General features: G+C 42.5%; 1 protein-coding gene across 4 annotated transcripts in view; it reads left to right on the top strand.

Annotated features, from left to right (window-relative positions):
- The window catches only part of setdb1b (SET domain bifurcated histone lysine methyltransferase 1b), a 22,455-nt gene extending 6,174 nt beyond the window's left edge, over window positions 1-16,281 (top strand). For 3 of the 4 annotated variants that reach the window (XM_027147796.2, XM_047811473.1, XM_047811474.1), the window contains 19 exons: window positions 194-228; window positions 364-667; window positions 1,109-1,310; window positions 1,404-1,477; window positions 2,514-2,704; window positions 2,913-3,042; window positions 3,158-3,404; window positions 3,495-3,608; window positions 3,750-4,065; window positions 4,198-4,550; window positions 5,967-6,083; window positions 6,175-6,344; window positions 6,591-6,824; window positions 6,922-7,086; window positions 12,723-12,901; window positions 12,993-13,080; window positions 14,213-14,448; window positions 14,602-14,690; window positions 15,630-16,281. In XM_027147796.2, coding sequence (XP_027003597.1) covers window positions 194-228; window positions 364-667; window positions 1,109-1,310; window positions 1,404-1,477; window positions 2,514-2,704; window positions 2,913-3,042; window positions 3,158-3,404; window positions 3,495-3,608; window positions 3,750-4,065; window positions 4,198-4,550; window positions 5,967-6,083; window positions 6,175-6,344; window positions 6,591-6,824; window positions 6,922-7,086; window positions 12,723-12,901; window positions 12,993-13,080; window positions 14,213-14,448; window positions 14,602-14,690; window positions 15,630-15,747 — 3,362 coding nt within the window. In that variant the 3' untranslated portion in view covers window positions 15,748-16,281. The remainder of the gene's footprint in view (window positions 1-193; window positions 229-363; window positions 668-1,108; window positions 1,311-1,403; window positions 1,478-2,513; window positions 2,705-2,912; window positions 3,043-3,157; window positions 3,405-3,494; window positions 3,609-3,749; window positions 4,066-4,197; window positions 4,551-5,966; window positions 6,084-6,174; window positions 6,345-6,590; window positions 6,825-6,921; window positions 7,087-12,722; window positions 12,902-12,992; window positions 13,081-14,212; window positions 14,449-14,601; window positions 14,691-15,629) is intronic. The other variant, XM_027147797.2, reaches the window with a different exon arrangement.
- Window positions 16,282-20,993: the final 4,712 nt, after the last annotated feature.

Here is a 20,993-nt window from a genome sequence, read left to right as displayed (position 1 = left end):
CTAAGCCACTGTGCCCCCCAAGTGCACAAACTGATGCTTGGAAATAAATAAATAAATAAAAACGCACACATGCTACGTACTAATTAGCATTTGGGACACACCTATTGTGATTGATCTTCTATTGTGTATCATGGTTCTTGCAGTTATTAGTGTTGATTTTTTTTAATAAAACCGTAATAACCTTGTGTTTCAGTGGTTCCACCGAAGAAGACGCCAGTCAAAGACTCGGTAAGAGAGTGGATACCGGTTCATCGTGCATTACTTTATGAAATGATGTCCTAACAACCCTTCAAATACAGTATTTTTCTGAGTTACTGCATACAATTTTAAAGACCTGCTGTGTTTGAAACTATTGTACATCAGCTCATGGAAGCATCAGCCGCACTTCATAGATCGGCACAGCACGTGCAGACCCTGATGCAGACGGTCGGTAAATCCACACCGTCCACGGCGATCACGCCCACTAAAGGACTGGCCCCTCCCTCTCCATCCCGGGGCTCCATGCTGAACATTCCAGCGGTGTTCATGTCCTCTGGCCCCGCACATGCACCCACTCAACCAAATCCAGCTCTAAAGCAGGACGTCATGAGGCTCAACATGAGCATTCTGGGTAAAAAACGCACCAAGACCTGGCACCGTGGAACCCTGATAGCTATTAACTCAGTGGGTAAGGTTTATAACATCAAGTTATAAACAAATTTATAAATCCATTTATGCAGTCAGTGTTAAATTAGATTTTTTTAATTACAATTTTTTTTTTACACTTTGATATTTTTTTTCCTCACTACTTCAATCCTAAGCCCTAAAGCACCTTGCAGATTTATTTTTTTTTCTCTTGGGTTTGTGCAGATTTAATCAGCTGTGAGTTCTGTATAAGCAGCTTAGAAACGTGCTCACGTTATAAATCCCACTTTATATCTAGGATCTACAATGAGACTTTTCTTTTGACGTGTCTACGTTTGCATGCCGTCGCTGGGCAACGCCGCATGTCAGCATCAGTTCTGCTTTTCTGACGTTAATCCAACACTCGCTGTACTTGGGTATAGTTATGTATTTGTTTCTGACATTTAAAAACTCATGCGCATTTCTCATACTTCATACGTCACAGGCAGCGGCTTTAAGTACAAGGTGAAGTTTGAGAACAAAGGGAAAAGCCTGCTGTCTGGGAACCATGTGGCGTTCGACTATCACCCAACGTTGGAGAGGCTGTACGTTGGTGCTCGTGTCGTTGCCAAATATAAAGATGGCAACCAGGTGTGGCTGTACGCCGGCATCGTCGCCGAAATGCCTAATAGCAAGAACCGTATGAGGTAAGTGATGAAATATCGCTGAAATTTTTGTAGAAAGAAAAAAAATCTTGCGAAAAGAGAACTGCTAGAAATAATAGAGCTGATGTCTTTCAGGTTCCTGATCTTTTTCGACGATGGCTATGCTTCTTATGTAGCCCTGCCAGACCTCTACCCTGTCTGCAGACCCTGTAAGTGGTATTCTAGCGAGTCATTTCTTCCTTTGCCCTCTGCTCCACGTGCCCGGAGGCCGACTCCATTGAACTGAAGTCTTTCAAACTTTTCTTTGAAATGATTAAAAAAGTTCCAATGCAGTAATTTACATCAAAATTTGATCAGTCATCGGTATTAACTCAAGAAATTCTAATAGTGCAATCGATAAAACGGCATATTTTATAAAACGGAACGACGGCTGATTTCGTTATATAGTTCTATCGGCAAGCTGTGCAAATTAGAATCGTTGTGTGTTAATAGCTTTGCAAAAAAAAAAAAAAAAAAAGCTTTCCAGCTCTAAGTATACAAACATCTCATCATCTCATGATGGCTAGAGATAAAGAGCTTTCCCAAGTCCTAGGTTATTGCGCTATATAACGACAGCGCCGGATGCCGACGGATTTCACGACTCCTGAATGTTCCTGTAAGCACCATTGGAGCCATTGTACGCGAACGGATGGAGCATCACTCCACCATCAGCTGGCCGTGCACAGGAGCTCCTCGCAAGATTTCTGATTAGTGATTTAGTTAAAGGATTAGTCAGAAAAGCAGCCCAAGTGCCAAGAACTACTCAGAAGCAGAGTTCCAGAAAGATTTGGAGGCAGCAGGTAGTCCACTCATGCACACTCACCTCAGATGGCTTTATAATGGGATCTCGAAGCTTGTCGGAAGTTTGCTATACAACATTTGGAAAAGCCTGTGAATTTCTGGGAGAGTAGAGCTTATCTTCTCAGCATACACTATCCCATCTGATTTCTCATTGGCACAGGTAGGAGGTAGAACTACTTTTTGTGTAGATTTCTTGAGGTAATATCAACGTCCGGTCTAAACGATGCTTCGGTACTTATTTCCCCCACGGTACCTGTGACACCCCAAGTAGTACCTCACATCCAATAATCTAAACCGTATCACTATTTAACGCCGAGGCGTCAAAATACGTCCCAGACCCAGAAATGTGTGACGAACGCTAAGGAAATGCCCAAACCGAACGAACGTGTTTCTGTGTACGCTCAGTGCAGAAGACATGGGAGGACATCGAGGACGAGTCATGCAGGGATTTCATTGAGGAGTACATCACGGCGTACCCCAACAGACCCATGGTGCTGCTGAAGCCGGGGCAGATCATCAAAACCGAGTGGGAAGGGACGTGGTGGAGGAGCCGCGTGGAAGAAGTGGACGGCAGCCTCGTCAAAATGCTCTTCCTGGTATGAGACACTTCACTTCCTGTTACCCGTCGCGTTTCTATGTCCGTCCCGTCATCATGTTGTAAATGAATAAATAAGCTGTGTGGCTTTGTGAGTTATAATACACACCTGTGCAAATGTAATGTATCCATCGTGACGCTACGCTACATAAGGGCAACTTTGTTTAACGCATTTATTCATTTTTATGTCGCTTGCTTGTTGTATGCAGGATGATAAGCGCAGTGAGTGGATCTATCGTGGCTCAACTCGCCTGGAGCCCATGTTCAACCTAAAAATGAGCACAGCCAACAACCAGGAGAAAAAGCTGGCTGGCCAGCAGCGTGCGCGGCCCAACATGGGTAACAATCTGTTCTGTGGGATTTTTATGTTGTTTGTGCAAATCTCTGTTTGGGGAAAAATCATACATACTGTATCTGTATTTGTCGAACCTCTCGTCTGTTCACCTGTGTGCAGGAGCTATGAGGGTTAAAGGCCCTGTGGTACAGTACACTAATGAAAACAATTTACTAGCCAACCGCGCTGCAGTCACACAGACTACACCACCTCGTCCGCAGATTACTCCACAGATTACTCCACAGATTACTCCACAGATTTCTCCTCAGATTACGCCGCAGATTACTCCACAGCTAACTCAGCCGATTACTCCACATTTTACCCCGCAGCTTACTCCACATCTTACCCCTCAGCCCATCCGTGCTGAGTGAGTACTGCCCCTACTCTGTACGAATTCTTTAACATTACGCCCCAGATTTCGACTTATGTACCACCGCATATGTCTTTGCTCTGTCAGAACGCAGATGGCTAAAAAGAGCACGTCCCCGTATGTTCCTGCCGCTCGTCAGATTGTCACCGCTGACCTCCAGCTCAAAACTGTCGGGATCCTTCCCCAATCCACAAACTCCAGGTTAGCAACCTCGTTGTCGCTCCTAATACGTCATTTCTTCACACGGCCTTCAGAAATTTCTGATTGTCAAGATAAATCAGCTTCATTTGCAATTTGTGATTGTGCTGTACAGCAAATTCGGGTTTCTTTTTTCTCTTTTAGGCTTTTCTTCCTGCAGTCAGGGCCAATGCAGACCCTGACACCCATCGCTCCGGCTCCCCAAACCTTGCCACCTACCATAACTCAAATGTCTGCCATATCTACTATATCTCCCTACGCGGGTGAGCGGATTCCTCAGGAGCCGTCCTATCAGGCTCCTAATGACCGCCTCTTCTATATGGCACACACCTGCACACCCGATTGCCTGAAGCGCATCCGGCCCACGCGTCCCAACCTCCATCGGGGCCGAAACCCGCTCCTCACCCCACTGCTGTACGAGTTCCGCCGCATGACGGCACGCCGCCGCCTCAACCGCAAGGTCAGTGTGTGGCTTTGTTTTGTCGTTTTTCAAGAGGTGGCCTTTCTTTCTCACTCTTCTTCCTCTTTTCTCATGCGTCTTTCTGTTTCTTCTTGTGTCTATGTCTTCCCACATCCTCCCTCGCTCTCTCAGATGTCCTTCCATGTGATCTACAAGTCCCCGTGTGGCCTGAGCCTAAGGAACATGTCGGAGATCCAGCGCTACCTCTTCCAGACCCACTGTGACTTCATCTTCCTGGAGATGTTTTGTCTGGACCCGTACGTCCTGGTGGACCGGCGTTTCCAGCCACAGAGACCGTTCTACTTCATCCGGGACATCACAGCCGGCCGCGAGGACATTCCTCTGTCCTGCGTCAATGAGATTGACAACACGCCCCCACCCAGCGTGGCTTACAGCAAAGAGCGCATTCCAGAGGACGGCGTCTACATCAACACCGGCCTCGACTTCCTGGTGGGCTGTGACTGCACCGACGGCTGTCAGGACAAGTCAGTGTCCCACTCACACGCAGCCTCACACTGTCCATGTATCTGAAATAGTGCAGTTCGCTCTAATGCATTCTTAAGTAGTAATTAGCATATTCGTTTTGGAGTACTGAATCTTGGCTATTTCCATAAAGAGAGCTTTATTTAAATTATTTATAACGAGAAAAGAAATTATTCATTCATTCATTACTTTTTTAGTAAGCTTTTTCTCAGTCATGGTCTCCACGAATCTCAGGACAACTCGACACAAGGCAGGAACACATACTGGATAGGACACCAGAACCGTGCAATAGCAACGATAATATTTATACTAATGATAATTCATGACTATTCCCACTCTCGACGCTGTCAGTTTTGTGGAGAGTTTTCAAGACGACTTTGCTTTCTTCTCCATGGATTGCACCGGTGTTTCATCATTTTGGAGGATACAGAGACGAATAGGACGTCCTTTTTTTTTTTCTTCTTCTTCTTCCCAAAAAGGTTTTCAGGGCATCTGGATGAGACTAGAGGTGTGGTGAACCGAGATATAGAAAAATCGAGGTTTTTACTGTCATGTATGAAGCACATGCAGCGCTGCTCAGCGCAGTTACGTAATAACTACATGGTTTGGTCCTTAAGGCTAGTGCTTTGTTTTATATTTTAGGAAACAGAATGTAGAAATGATCACAAATTGATATAAGAAGTGTGTGAGCCGCTTGCTGTTTTACAAGGGAATAATAGTGGGGCTCATAGGGGGTTTTTACACCTGGTCACTTCATGTGTTTTCTGTGATCAGATAGCTATCCGATGGTAAAAAGACCAGGTGTAAATGCCCTCCGAAACGAGATGGATATAAATCCGATCGCTCAAACCCCTTCAGGAGGTGGTCTGGGACGCATTTCTGATGAAACTGGACAGGTGTAAATGCATGTGGTTGTTCAAGCCGCATACGTCAGCGCTAAACTCCTCCCAAACGGAAGTATGTCACTCGCAGGTGACTCGCGAGTCGTGCATCGCACCAGAAACAAATATGTTTTCCCACCAGCGCTGGCTCCGATCTTTCACCCAGGCGTCTCGTTGGGTCTTAAAATGCACTGCTGCCTCCAGCGAAAATGCAGCAAACAGTAAATGCTGTTTATTGTATCAACCGCATACACCAAAGCGTGTTCCATTTCAATTACCCCGGAAATGAGGTGAAATATATTTGCATTTTGGGCGGGAGCAGAAAGATCGGATCGATATCCCATTCGCCGAGACGCATTTATGTGGCCTAATGTGAATGGAACAGTTTTAACACATCAGATAGCTGTCGGATCAGAGAAAACACACGAAGTGACCAGGTGTAAAAAGGCCCATATTTAATCAGTCAAAATGTAGCACGTAACAGGTATCAGGTTGTAAGAAGATTTCCAGGGTTCAAACGTACGAGTTTGTTTGCAGGTCAAAGTGTTCGTGCCATCAGCTGACCCTCCAGGCCACAGGGTGTACTCCTGGTGGACAGATCAATCCCAATGCTGGCTACAATTCCAAGAGACTAGATGAGTGCTTACCTACTGGGTTCGTATCGCTCTCTTTTTTTTTCTTTCAAATAATAAAAAAATAATCCATCAAAACGATCCTCATGCTTTTTTTTTTTTGTTCCTTTCAGGATATACGAGTGTAACAAGCAGTGCCGCTGTAATCCTCAGATGTGCACTAACCGCTTGGTGCAGCACGGCCTCCAAGTGCGTCTGCAGCTCTTTAAAACCCAGAATAAGGGCTGGGGCATCCGCTGCCTCGACGATGTCGCCAAAGGCTCTTTTGTCTGTATCTACGCAGGTATCGAACAAGCTGTTCTGGATCCCTGTTGTCTTTATTTTGTTGTCAGATATGAGTAATGAGCTCCGAGATTAAGGATTTGAGTTCAATTCTCAGGGCTGTCAGAGAGGAGCTGTGTCTGAGTCGTGTCCCCAGTCCCCATCTCTATACTTTATACAGCTCTTTGTGAAGTCGTTTTGGAATACATAAGTGATTGACTGATTTGGTACAAGCACACATTTGTCTTTTAAAAACTGTCTCTCTCAGGGAAAATCCTTACGGACGACTTTGCAGACAAGGAGGGTTTGGAGATGGGGGACGAGTACTTTGCTAACCTGGACCATATCGAGAGCGTGGAGAACTTTAAGGAGGGCTATGAGAGCGAAGCACACTGTTCAGACAGCGAGGGCAGCGGTGTAGACATGAGTCGGGTTAAAATATCTTCATCCCAGCAGAGCAAAAATGGCCCCAAGACAGAGGACCACAACATCGGCAGCAAAGGTAAGAGCTTTAGATAATAAGAGTAAGATAAAGCCCGTCGATTCATGTAGCTTCGAGGAGTACAGCTTTTGTAAAATCGCGAGCTGCTTTCTGCCAGGACAAGAGTCTTCTGACGAGGGCGAGAGCGATGACGACAAAGACGATTCAAACGGCGATGAAAGCGATAGCTCGGATGACACTTTTGTGAAGGACACGTACTTTACCTCCAGCTCGGTGTGGAGGAGCTACACGACTCGCCGACAAGCCAAGGGCATGAAGGAAGGTGAGGCTAACGCTTGAATTGTTTGACTTGGATATCGATGATGACGGACATGACCAGATCATAGGCCCGTCGTGCCGGATGGAGTACACAGTCATTATGTTTTCATAAGATGTTCATTAATCTAACTGCTATGTTAGAATTTTTGTTCATTTTTTATAAGAAGTCTTCGAACGGTTGTTGTCGAACAGTCGGTTCCTTCATATACAGTATTGTTCAAAATAATAGCAGTACAATGTGACTAACCACAATAATCCAGGTTTTTAGTATATTTTTTATTGCTACGTGGCAAACAAGTTACCAGTAGGTGCAGTAGATTCTCAAAAAACAAAAAACACCCAGCATTCGTGATATGCACGCTCGTAAGGCTGTGCAATTGGGCAATTAGTTGAAAGGGGTGTGTTAAAAAATAGCAGTGTGGCATTCAATCACTGAGGTCATCAATTTTGTGAAAAAAACAGGTGTGAATCAGGTGGCCCCTATTTAAGGATGAAGCCAGCTCTTGTTGAACATGCATTTGAAAGCCTGAGGAAAATGGGTTCGAGACATTGTTCAGAAGAACAGCGTACTTTGATTAAAAAGGTGATTGGAGAGAGGAAAACTTATAAAGAGGTGCAAAAAAAAAATGATAGGCTGTTAAGCAATAAAAAATATACTAAAAACCTGGATTATTGTGGTTAGTCACATTGTACTGCTATATTTTTAAGCAATACTGTAGGACTTCTCTAAAAATTGCTGCAACTTATGTATGAATTGTTTTGTCAGCTTTATGTTTAAGTTGATATATTTCCATTACACACACAAACTACATGACAATTTTTGCCTTAACTCATTTTGTACTGGCATCAAAGCAACTACACCAATTTTATTCGCATTCCATTATTACTGAACCTTCAGCATTCAGTAGTTCAGCTCGAGACACACAGAGGTGTTGTTCATTTTTTACATCAAAATAAACGTGACTATGTTTATATTCAATTCAGCTTTACAGAACATTAACATAGAACAAAAGTTTAATATAAAGAATAATATAAAGATTAATAGAATACAAAATTCAAGATTAATAATATAGCTGCAAGCAGCGAAGGCGGGCCCTCACACTTTTTTTTTTTATCGGTATACACGATGCACGGTGGGCAAGTGCATCAAGTGGGTAAATATCAGTGGACTATTTTATGTTGTTACTGACCCATTTGGGGACTGTAGGTAAATGAAACCCCTCATTTTAGACAAACGGGGGCGCTAGTGAACCACGTAAGAGACACACCTTTGTCTGACCTTTTTGTCCACACTTAACAGCCGACAAATGTGATGTATGTCTGCATCATGTTCCCCACTGTTGGATTCAATCGCATGAATCCTCTAGGAGGAGCATTTAAAAGTTCATTGCATGCAACTGTGAAAAAATCCACCTTTGTGACTGACACACTTCCTGGGGCCTGTTGGTGGCGCTATACCCGGGACTCACAATAAGCACATCGATGCGATCGGAAGCCTTGGCCGGACATACACACCAAGTGTCATCACAATAAGAAATGTGTTGGCTTAGATAGAAGACATTTCCTGTTTCTCTGAATTCGCCATAAATTTGTCGCCTCGCCATGGCAGCATCGTTCGAGATATCAAAAATCCGTCTCGGCATCATGTTCACCACATTTGGTGTCAATCGCAGGAATTCCCTAGGAGGAGTATTTACAAGTTCACCGCATGCAATTATGAAATAATCTAAAATGGCCGACTTCCTGTTGGGCGGAGCTAATAGTTTAGAGCGCGAAAGTTGTTCGGGTCGATGAGATCTATATGCGTACCAACTGTCGTACATGTGTTAAGGGACCCCAATTGGCCAATGTGTGCAAAAAAAATAAAATAAACAAACAAACAAACAAACAAACCCAAGCAAAAACAATAGGGCTTCGCACCATCGGTGCTCGGGCCCTAATTAGATATATATAGTTCATAATGTGTATGTATTTATCCCTAATGAGCAAGTCTGTGGTGACTCAGTTGACTGAGGTGAGGAAAATCTCCCTTAGACGGTAAAGGAAGAAACCTTGAGAGGAACCAGACTCAAAGGGGAAACCTCATCCTCATATGGGTGGCACTGGGGGGTGTGATTATAAATATACGGTCTTTATCATCATTTAAAAAAAAAGTCTTTTGAGTAGTATCTTATTACTCAGGACAGGGACATTCAGTTAGTTGGTCTTGAGGACCAGTTCATGAAAAACATCCCAAATGAGGGATCGGAGAGATCTGGCTTGCAATATGAGTGATGACACAACAACATAGGAGCCCATGGGTTGGTTTTTTTGCACCTTCATGTAAACATGCTAGTGTTGTATTTTGAAAATCAGAGCACCATATCACACTTATTTATAATTCAGTAGCGTTAACGTTTTCACTGTATTTCTCTGATTTGTTATTTATTTTTTTCTTTTCGAAAGAAATCGTTCTCATCTGTCAACTCGGCTAAAATCACATGACTCCTGCTCTGTGCTATAACAGACACGCGTCACTTCATAGCTGTAGGGGCTGTAGTCCGGCTAAACTCAATTTATTCTAGAGATGTCTTTTTCACACTAGGCTACTCTAATGGCAGGGGAACAAATGACCTTGCGGGCCAGGTACGCCCCACGGACGGCCAGTCGAATAGCCAACCTCCAGAGAAACTTCTCTTATTTATACAGGTAGCAGAATTTACCTTGCTGTCATGCTGCGCTGCATAAAACCTCATTATAGTTCAAAAATGACTAGATGCCCTGTTTATCTAATTTTTAAAGAGAAATTTTCACTCTGACTTTTAATTTGGCACCCAAATAAAATACTGTTCATGTTAATCATCCAGTTTGGAAGCCTAGCCAAATTAGTGAGTTTTCTTTTTATCCATTTCTGCCAAAAAATCATTAGAAAATATAATATAATGTAATATAATATGCATATAGGGGGGCACAGTGGCTTAGTGTTTAGCAAGTTCGCCTCACACCTCCAGGGTAGGGGGTTCGATTCCCGCTGTGTGTGTGTGTGTGGAGTTTGCATGTTCTCCCCGTGCCTCGGGGGTTTCCTCCGTATACTCCGGTTTCCTCTCTCGGTCCAAAGACATGCATAGTAGGTTGATTTGGCATCTCTGGAAAATTGTCCGTAGTGTGTGATTGTGTGAGTGAATGAGAGTGTGTGTGTGCCCTGCGATGGGTTGGCACTCCGTCCATGGTGTATCCTGCCTTGATGCCGGAGATAGGCACAGGCTCCCCATGACCCGAGAAGTTCGGATAAGCGGTAAAAAATTAATGAATGAATGATATGATATAATATAATATAATATAATATAAAAGGTGAAACATCTGGCCATCGTCTCTGAAGTGCCCTCGTGTGTTCATCTGATCGAACACGTGTTCTCTTCTAGTCTGTATGAAGACCTTGACGTGTCACCTTTTTTCTAATTGGGCTTTTTAACAGATTAGTTTATTGCCAGGTTATCAGGCAATATCCATTAACTCTCCATGGGGCATAATGAAGTGCAATAGAAAGATTGATTGAGTTTTTGTCATGAAGAGTTCAATTACACACTGACTGTGAGGTGATGTAGAGGTATAATTAAGGGGGTTTATGCAGCTGCTACCAGCGCAATTATTATAAAATGACTTTATGTTTATCATCTCTTTCATTCGCAGTAATTCTCTCGTCTCCTTTCACTCCACGGACAGAATTTTAAGCTCTCCTTTCATCTCTCTCTCTCTTTCTCTCTCTCTCTCTCTCTCTCTCTCTCTCTCTCTTTGACTCACACACAAAATCATGTGTACATTCTGGTCAAGAACATCAGTTAAAGTTCACATCAAACATCTGAACCACAGTGAAGTTAAGCGTAGCGTGGTTGTTGGTACAGTGACCGATACACCTGGATGAGTATTACAGAAAATGCTGAAGGCTTGTTAAAACAGAGCGATCAGAGCAGAATAGTGACTCAAACAGGCACTTTTTTTTTTTTTTTTTTTTTTTTTGTGACAAACACGGTGAGCTGAAAAGCATCTCAGAACAAACAACACCTCAAGCGTTACGGTAGAGAAAACTCAGGAAACTGAGGCCATCATGAGCACAGTCTCACTCGAACTGGACAGGTGAAGGACTAAAGAAAAGACCAGGTGTAAAGAGATGCTCCTAGTGACAAATGTCTATGTGGACGCGCCTCTTTAAAAATAAAGAGACGATCCGTATCGAATATGGATATTGAAGTTAAAAAGGTATTAGGACTTGAACTTAACCCTTCAAGTGTTTTAGGAGAAAGGAGGAGAATTTATGTAGCAGAAGAGAAAATGGCAAACGGGAGAAGAAATGTGCTGCAGATTGTGGATGACGGAGAATTAATAAGATATTTAGTATATATCCAATTGAGTGATTCGAGTTAAGAGTGATTCAGGAATTGAAAGAAGATTGTGTGTGATTTAGGGTTAAATAAGTATTTACTATTTAGCTAAATTAAAGGTGGGGTCTCCGTTGTTTGAAAGCCAATGTTGACATTTGAAAACACCAAAACAAACGCGCCCCTAACCCAAATGGGTCCCCCAGCTGTTTTGATAGCTCCGTCCACACATACACCAGACAAGTATAACCCAAGTATAACCCAGACAAGTATTATGGCAGAACCTGCTGGGGCAGCTGACTGAGGGGATATTTTTATCAATAAATGAACTCAATGAGTAATACTATGGTAATACAAATGTGTTTCTGTAGTACTGTGTGTTGTACCGTGAAAGGTTTAGCTCCGTTTCACGCGGAAGACGTTCAGTTCTCTCCAGCGCTGGAAAGCTGATCCTTTATTAACACGTCCTACTTCTTACCTTATCGTCAGCCTTTCTTCCTTTGTTTTTATCCTCCATGTCAATGTTAATACCGCTTTCTGCTAATGTCACACATGCACACTGAACACTCTCTCCACCCATATTGACAAGACCTTCTGCCCTTTCTGCTCATCGGCTACACACTAGTTTTGTTTTGTTTGGCGGCCCAACGCAGTTTTTTGAAGCATTTCTCTATCAACAGAGACCTCACCTTTAAAAGAAGTTTGAAGAACATGCGCCCTGTTTGTTTTATATTTACGGCATTTAGCAGACACCCTTATCCAGAGTAACTTGCAACTGAGGGTTAAGGGCCTTGCTCAGGGGCCCAGCAGTGGCAGCTTGGTGGACCTGAGGTTCGAACCCATGACCTTCCGATCAATAACCCAACACCTTAACCACTGAGCTAGCACATCCCTATATATGTCAGGTTTGGGTGAGTCTGTGCCCATGATAGCCTCACGTTCATGTTCTCAGCTGATAGAAGTAGAACCTGATCAGTGGTCTTCTGCTGTTGTACTTCATCCACCTGAAGGTTTGATGTTGCTGTAGCCTTTAAATCAGCAGTTTATGATATAACTACCACCACCACCATTCCACATTCATAGTCACAGAGATCAGACATTTTCTTCATTCTGATGTTTGACGTGTACGTGTAAGTTCTCGACGTGTATCTGTACGGTTTTCTGCATTGTGCTGCTGCCACGTGATCGGTCATTTAGATAAGTGCACGAACGTGCAGGTGTTCAGGCGTTCCTGATTCGGTGAGTGCACATACTGTACTGATTAATTCAGTATTTCTTCCTCTAGAGAGTCAGGATAGTAAGGATGGGATGAGCATGTCAGCCGGAGGAACAGAAGACAGGAAGCCACCGCCTGTGCCAGAGGAGTGTGGGAAAAGTAAAGTGGCCTCATGGCTGACCAGCCAGTCCTCCTCCACTGCAGCACCGAATGTCAAAATAGAGGGAGGGATGAAGACGGAGAAGAAGGTGAAAGGACATCAGCTGCATCTCTGTTTTTCTCTACTTGTTATTTTTCATCTCTCTTTTATATTAACTCCTTTTTTTCACCCCCTGGCAGGATGTGATGACCCTCTCCGACAGCGATGATGTGCAAACTATCAGCTCAGGCTCTGATGACAACAAAGAGCGTGAAAAGAAAACTCAGGGTAAGAATGAAGTCTTCTCACAATATCAGGAACTTGAAGTGTAATAATTCTTCATGCTATTGATAAAGATCTATATTTTTAAACACGTCTTGAGCCTTAAAACCAATCTTCATAGGTTTGATTTGTAAAATGCTTGTAGTATTGGAGACAAGTTCATTTCTATCTAGAGATACATCAGCTTTCGTGCAAATATGAAGAATAGAAACTTGGAGTTCTTTCTTTCTTCCTTTTTTTTAATATTCTGTCACATGAATTAGATCAACTTTTTAAGTCACTCTTTTAAATCATCTAAAAAAAATAATAATTTAACGTTCATGAATTGTCATTGAATTCGATGACGCGACCTCCGACCAACAAATCTTTTTAGACGAGCGTTTTCCCATCAGAAACGATCGGCTCTATTGCTTTTATTCACACCAAGTATCGGTGTTCATTGAAATGCATGACTACCAGTTATTCTCACTCACTCATTTTCTACCGCTTATACGGACTACCTCGGGTCACGGGGAGCCTGTGCCTATCTCAGGCGTCATCGGGTATCAAGGCAGGATACACCCTGGACGGAGTGCCAACCCATCGCAGGGCACACACACACACTCTCATTCACTCACACACACACACTTCGGACAATTTTCCAGAGATGCCAATCAACCTACCATGCATGTCTTTGGACCGGGGGAGGAAATCGGAGTACCCTGAGGAAACCCTCGAGGCACAGGGAGAACATGCAAACTCCACACACACAAGGCGGAGGCGGGAATCGAACCCCCAACCCTGGCGGTGTGAGGCAACCCACTAAACCACCATGCCCCCCTTACCAGTTATTCTATTATATATATTTTTTTAAATGATAGAAATTTCAATGCATCTGTACTTCAACTGCGGTGCCTGGAAATCATCATCTTAGCATGATTGGGTTTTTTGTTCTTTGTAATCTGAGAGATCTAGATTTGCCTTTTCATAGAAAGATTTAACAGAAAGCCGAGGTTTACGTAATAAGCTTTCTGCTTTGTTAATGACATTTTTTTTTAATCAGACAAGCAGGACTTTTCTTCTTATTACTATTCTTTGACTGTTTTAATCTCTTATCTCTCTATCTATATTTCTTTCTCTCTTTCTGTCCCTCTCTCAGCGGTGGTGAAGAGGCAGGTGGCAGTGAAATCGACGCGAGGCATCGGTTTAAAGTCTTCACACAGCATGATGGTGAAAACGGGTGGTGGAGGAACAGGGGGCTCGGCAGCCAATCAGGGCCAAGGAGGCTCTACCTTAGACAACGGTTCCAAAAGCACAAGGCAGTTCTTTGATGGAGAGGAATCATGTTACATCATCGATGCCAAACTGGAGGGCAACCTTGGACGCTACCTCAACGTCAGTACTGATCCTCTGCTCTTGAGAGGAGGAGAACCTTTTGTATTTATTTCTACCTAGCCCTTAATCCGAGCATGACTTCACAGCCTTTAAATTGTACCTGTCATGTCTTTAATTTCACTTGATCTGACTCGTCGTCTTCTTATTTAACAGCATAGCTGCAGTCCTAACCTGTTCGTCCAGAACGTCTTTGTGGACACTCATGACCTGCGATTCCCGTGGGTGGCCTTCTTCGCCAGCAAGTACGTTCTGTAACATTTACACCTCAGTGCGGTTGACTTCTCAGATCCGATCGATCGGTAGATCAGTTTTTCGTCAGTAGTGCCAGCTATAGTTCACATACTTATGCACTCGCTCTAATTACATCATCATTTCTATAGTAACAGCTAATTCACAAAGGACACAAAGTATAAGGGACACTACATAATCTAAGACCTTTTCCTTTTCTCCTACACAGCAACGTTTTAAAAAAAAGTCTAATCATTGAAAAATCGAGGCTTCTGTTTATTTTAATTTTATTTTATAATGTTATTTTATTTTATATCAGCACTTACTGTAACAGAGAGTCATAAAGAGATTAATAAATTAAAGATTGGGATCGTTGTATGAAATCTGAACGCTGTTAATATCCATTTTAGGTCTGTAGCTACTTCACGCCTCGTCATGTTTTATTCCTTATTTAACATCCAAGATTTTTTGTTGGTGTGTTGGTACCTTTGGGAAAATTTGGGAGATCGTTAGAGGAACATCGAAAACGGATCAACAGAGATAGAACAACGTAGATATAACAATAGATCGTGGACCCGTTTGTGTATGGGGTCAGAATTGTTTCGTTATTCTGAATAAATATACTACGATACACAAATAAATATAAAGAGTTTCACAATTTTTTTTAAATCAACAAATGCACAGTAAGCAAACCGTAAATATATGTTACAAATTTCACAAAAAAGAAATGAAATTCACAAATAAATAAAATGGGATTTGCAAAAAAAAAAAAAAAATTATAAATATATATTTAATTGTATTTATTTGTGAATGGCTTCCTGCTCATTTGTGGATCGCGTTCTGTGCATTTGTGGATCGTAGTATATTTATTCAGAATAACGAAACAATTCTGACCCCATATCCGCGTACCTCGTTTCGTCCGTGCTAACGGCTTCTACGCTTTGCGTCTACAGGAGAATCCGCGCAGGAACGGAACTGACATGGGATTATAACTACGAGGTCGGCAGCGTGGAAGGAAAAGAGCTGCTCTGCTGCTGCGGTTCCACCGAGTGCCGAGGACGTCTGCTCTAACGCACACTTATAAAACACACACACACACACACACACACACACACACACACACGTGATTACAGATTATTTACATTCACACCCACATGTCGTCTCTGCGTGTGATGTTTTTCTGTTTTTAGGAAACTACATATTTGTCATTAGAGGACACGGAGTAAACCGATGTGAATGAAATATGACGTATGCATTGGAAAATGTCAGATGCTCACTGTAGCTACAAAATTGCCATAAATTTCATTCTTTCTTTATTCAATTTGCCTTAAATAAAAAAAAAGGCCACACTATGTTGTGTATACAAAAGAATAATTTCCTGCATTTCATACGTTTCCACGAAGAAGCTCTTCTCCCAGCCTTTCTCTCTGATCTTTTATCAATTAGTGTTGAATGAATTGAACTTTTACTCGTTGTGTTTTCTTTGCTTCACAATTTTTATAAACCATCAGGTTTTGCGTTGTCTGTGTATTCCGTATTTGTCACATTTATAAGGAAAGACCAAACTCTACTGCACAGCATAATAAATTTTTTGTTCATAAGCAACCTGGAGTATTTTTTTAAAATATATATTATGACTCAAAACATTTAATCGGGCTGAGAAAAAGCTGTAGTGTTGTGAAGTCATTACACTCCACCCTGTCAGCTGCTATGGGCGGTTTATATCGAGCAGGATTTAAAAATTACTGGCCAAGAGAAATGTATCATGTTGTTCATTCATTCATTCATTCATTCATTCAGCAAGGTATATTAATTGACTTCCAACAATGATTTAATCAGCAGTATTTCCTGTTTTCCTGTTATTTCTCTTAATAACTGTCGTATAAATTGTTTATTAATTTGCTTGTTATAGATATTCATAGAGTTCAACGTCTCTTACATCGTATTGGAAAAAGTTTTTGGTCACTGATTAAATCAGAGGATAAATTAAAGGAAATTCTTGGTTTTGGTCCACTTGTTCATCCTATAGGGAATTATCTTCTTCAGGTTGATGGGCGGGTGCACGGTGGCTTAGTGGTTAGCACGTTCGCCTCACACCTTCAGGGTAGGGGGTTCGATTCCCGCCTCCGCCTTGTGTGTGTGGAGTTTGCATGTTCTCCCCGTGCCTCGGGGATGTCTCCGGGTACTCCGGTTTCCTACCACCGGTCCAAAGACATGCATGGTGGGTTGAGTGGTATCTCTGGAAAATTGTCCGTAGTGTGTGAGTGAGTGAGAGTGTGTGTGTGTGTGCCCTGTGATGGGTTGGCACTCCGCCCAGGGTGTATCCTGCCTCGATGCCCGATGACGCCTGAGATGAGAGCACAGGCACAGGCTCCCCGTGACCTGAGGTAGTTTGGGTAAGTGGTAGAAAATGAATGAATGAATGAACTGTCGTATATATTGTCTATTAATTTGCTAGTTACGCGCATAGAGATTCATAGAGTTCAACATCTCTTACATCATATTGGAAAAAGTTTTTTGTCACTGATTTAATCAGAGAACAAATTAAAGAAAAATGTTGGTTTTGGTCCACTTGTTCATCCTATAGGGAATTATCTTCTTCTGGTTGATGGGCTTGTTTCTTTTAGGATGACTCGGCCTCATCCACAGAGTACGATGACTCAATGAATGGTTTTATGGAGAGTTATGATGACATGTTCGACAGTGTGCGCTACCAACACCATCAAGACACCAGTTAAGGAAATATCTCTAAAGAAATATGGGATTCATCTTCCAATACAGTTTCCAATACGAGACTTGTATAATCTTGCTCAAACACTTTATGTTGGTTTTTATGTTGGTTCATCATCCATCTGTACAAAGTGAAAGATACAGACATACTGAGAAACACAAAAATTGATAAGATCTTTGATTTAACATTTAGAAAGTATAAATGACTACTGACACTGACATTTACAGTAATTGGCTAGTTTTGCTTTAGATTCACCAGACTAACATCATCACCAGTTTAAGATTCATGACTACGGTCTGCATTGAGATTCATGAGCTGTGGAGAGCCACTTTGATATTTCAGTATATGCCCACTTGAGAATTTAATAATACATATCCATCATTAAATCTGTGTGCACCTTGGACTCTCATTTGAGAGCGTTAGCAAAACATTTGGCTCGAAAAGAGGAAGAGTAATCAGCAACAGTACTGCCTAGGTAGGTCTAGGTGGGAAGTGGTAGCTCTGAGATTAAGGTGCTGGCCTACTGATCGAAGGGTCGTGAGTTTGGATCACCGGGCCAACAAGGTGCCACTCCTGGGCCCCTGAGTAAGGCCCTCAATTTTAACCCTCAATTGCTCAGCTGTATAAATAATAAAGATAAATGTAAGTTGCTGTGGATAAGGGCATCTGCAATAAATTATGTAAACGCATAAATGTCTATTGGTCTTTGTTGTAGTAGAGTTTCTCAGACCCAGTGTTTCAGCAGTTCATGGGTCACCTACAAGCCCATATGTCCCCATATCAGAGGCTAAGCGACCAGATTGCAGGAAATGGTTTAGTCAGGAGGATATCTGAACTATGAGTATCTATAATTATGCACACCTTGGACAACAAACCAAAGTCTCAAATGGACACAGACATGGCAGCATGGATGTGTGAGAGCTCTCATAGAGCCACAGATTGTCCATCACTATCAAAATCACACAGCCTGTTTAGAGTTAGATCAGCAGCTCAAAGTGGATGATCCTACAGAAAAAGGTCCTCCATCCACGATTAAGCTCTATGTGTGCTGTGTACTCTCAGATCCAGAATCAATTGTACATACATTCATTCATTCATTCATTCATTCATTCATTCATTTTCTACCACTTATCTGAACTACCTCGGGTCACGGGGAGCCTTTGCCTATCTCAGGCGTCATCGGGCATCAAGGCAGGATACACCCTGGATGGAGTGCCAACCCATCACAGGGCACACACTCTCATTCACTCACACACTCACACACTACGGACAATTTTCCAGAGATGCCAATCAACCTACCATGCATGTCTTTGGACCGGGGGAGGAAACCGGAGTACCCTGAGGAAACCCTTGAGGCATGGGGAGAACATGCAAACTCCACAAACACAAGGCGGAGGCAGGATCAATTGAACAGTCTTTATTTAATGAAAAAAAAAAAAGATGACGTACTTTGGGTTCGTCTGAGTCGGTCAGAACCCCGAGCAAATTCTTCTCAAGCCTTATATACAGTTTTCCCTTTTGGTAATTTAAATGAAGTTTCACTTTGAATGTTTATTGAGTGTAAGAACTGAATGTCTCCCAAATGGCTGGGCTACACCTTGTTGTCTAGCTGTAATCATGGTCACGTACACCTTGTCTTGGTATTGTTACAATTGTTATCAACCAAGTGGTCACTTTAAATGGTAATCACGGTCACTAGACCCTTTGTTCATGGTGATCCCTAATGTCCTGCCGCAATCCCCATATTTATAATTGAATCACATTTATACTTTGAGTCCTAAACGTATTACCTTATGATACTTCTTAGGAATGAGCTCTTTTAGATGTGTACCTTGGAGTGGAATTTGGGTGCAATTTCTTACAGTACTTATTCATATCTTGCACAGTTAGTACAAATTAACTCATTAAAAAAAACATCAAGGAGTATGGGAAATTTATAAACAAGTGAACAAGCCTATTGCGTTTAGTCACCTGTGCCCACATTTGTTTAAACCTCAAAACTAACAAACTACATTTCCAACAATCCGTAGCCAACAGACACATCACATGAATCAATACCAAACTCTCTATTAACTTATGCAGTAGTCAAGGTTGTGTTATGTCTGTGATACCCCCATTTCAATCTACAGCATATAAACCATGAACTACGCACTTACCATCTGTGAAGTGGTGGCTTATTGGCCAAATATCGGTATGAAGCTAATGCGCTCAAATCCCAGCGCTGCCAGAGTTGGGCCCTTGAGCAAAAAAGCCTTAATCCTCCGCTGGTGCTAGTTGTATCCTATCTCAAGTGTAAGCCGCTTTGGATAAAAGCATCGGCCAAATGAGCTCGATCTACATTCTGAGGATTTAGTTTGGTTACCTGGATAACTCTTTTACATATAACCTGACCATTTGCCTGGTTCTGTGTTGTGCTTCTACCCTGCTCTCTCTCTTTTTTTAATTATCTGTACTTCTTCTCCATTAATCAACTCTAACATTTACCGTATAGCTCTCAGGTGTGCACTATGACAGCATGACAATATAACAAAGGCATTTTTTTTTAAATGCTTGTAAGGAGAATTGTACACCTTATTATCATTAAAGAGTTGGTTAAGACTCTACAATGGAGTCGGTTAAGATTGCTACAATGTGATCCAGCATCAGTTTGAGCAATTGATACTCATGTCAAACCCAGAACAGTGTAAATATGTAATATATAAAGCATGTGATATATTTTTTCTATTCTTCTTTTGCCAAGAATATACGATCCGACCAAATTCTAAGGAACATTATCTAAGCAATCTGAGTTCAGTCCAAATCACAGCACCACAATCCCAAGACTATAGTGAAGTGAACACCGTATATTTATTCTGAGCACGAGGACGTTCTGTAGCTTTTCTGTGAGAAAGACCAGAAACCGATGTGTGTGATCTATAGAAATGGACATCAAGGGAACGATAGCAAACCTAACCTGAAGTGGCCAGGAAAAAGAAGGTAGATTATTTCTACTATATTTTGTGTTATCATATTTGTAGTGGGTGGGCACGGTGGCTTAGTGGTTAGCATGTTTGCCTCACACCTCCAGGGTTGGGGGTTCGATTCCCGCCTCCGCCTTGTGTGTGTGGAGTTTGCATGTTCTCCCCGTGCCTCGGGGGTTTCCTCCGGGTGCTCCGGTTTCCTCCCCCGGTCCAAAGACATGTATGGTAGGTTGATTGGCATCTCTGGAAAATTGTCCGTAGTGTGTGTGTGTGTGTGTGTGTGTGTGTGTGTGTGTGTGTGTGTGAGTGAATGAGAGTGTGTGTGCCCTGTGATGGGTTGGCACTCCATCCAGGGTGTATCCTGCCTTGATGCCCGATGACGCCTGATATAGGCACAGGCTCCCCGTGACCCGAGGTAGTTCAGATAAGCGGTAGGAAATGAATGAATGAATGTTTGTAGTGTTTGGTGGTTTAATTCCTCTCTCTCCTCTGTGTGTATGGAAGTTCTCCCTGTGCTTGTTGGATTTCCTCAGTGTACTTCAGTTTCCTCCTGATTGGCATTTCCATGTGTCTAAACACGCGTGTGTGTGTGTGTGTGTGTGATTGTGCCCTGTGATGGGTTGGCA

Source organism: Tachysurus fulvidraco, chromosome 3 (assembly GCF_022655615.1).
Source record: "Tachysurus fulvidraco isolate hzauxx_2018 chromosome 3, HZAU_PFXX_2.0, whole genome shotgun sequence".
Classification (NCBI taxonomy): Eukaryota; Metazoa; Chordata; class Actinopteri; order Siluriformes; family Bagridae; genus Tachysurus; species Tachysurus fulvidraco.
The sequence above is the reverse complement of the archived record's forward strand: the minus strand, read 5'-3'. Positions and strand labels throughout refer to the sequence as shown.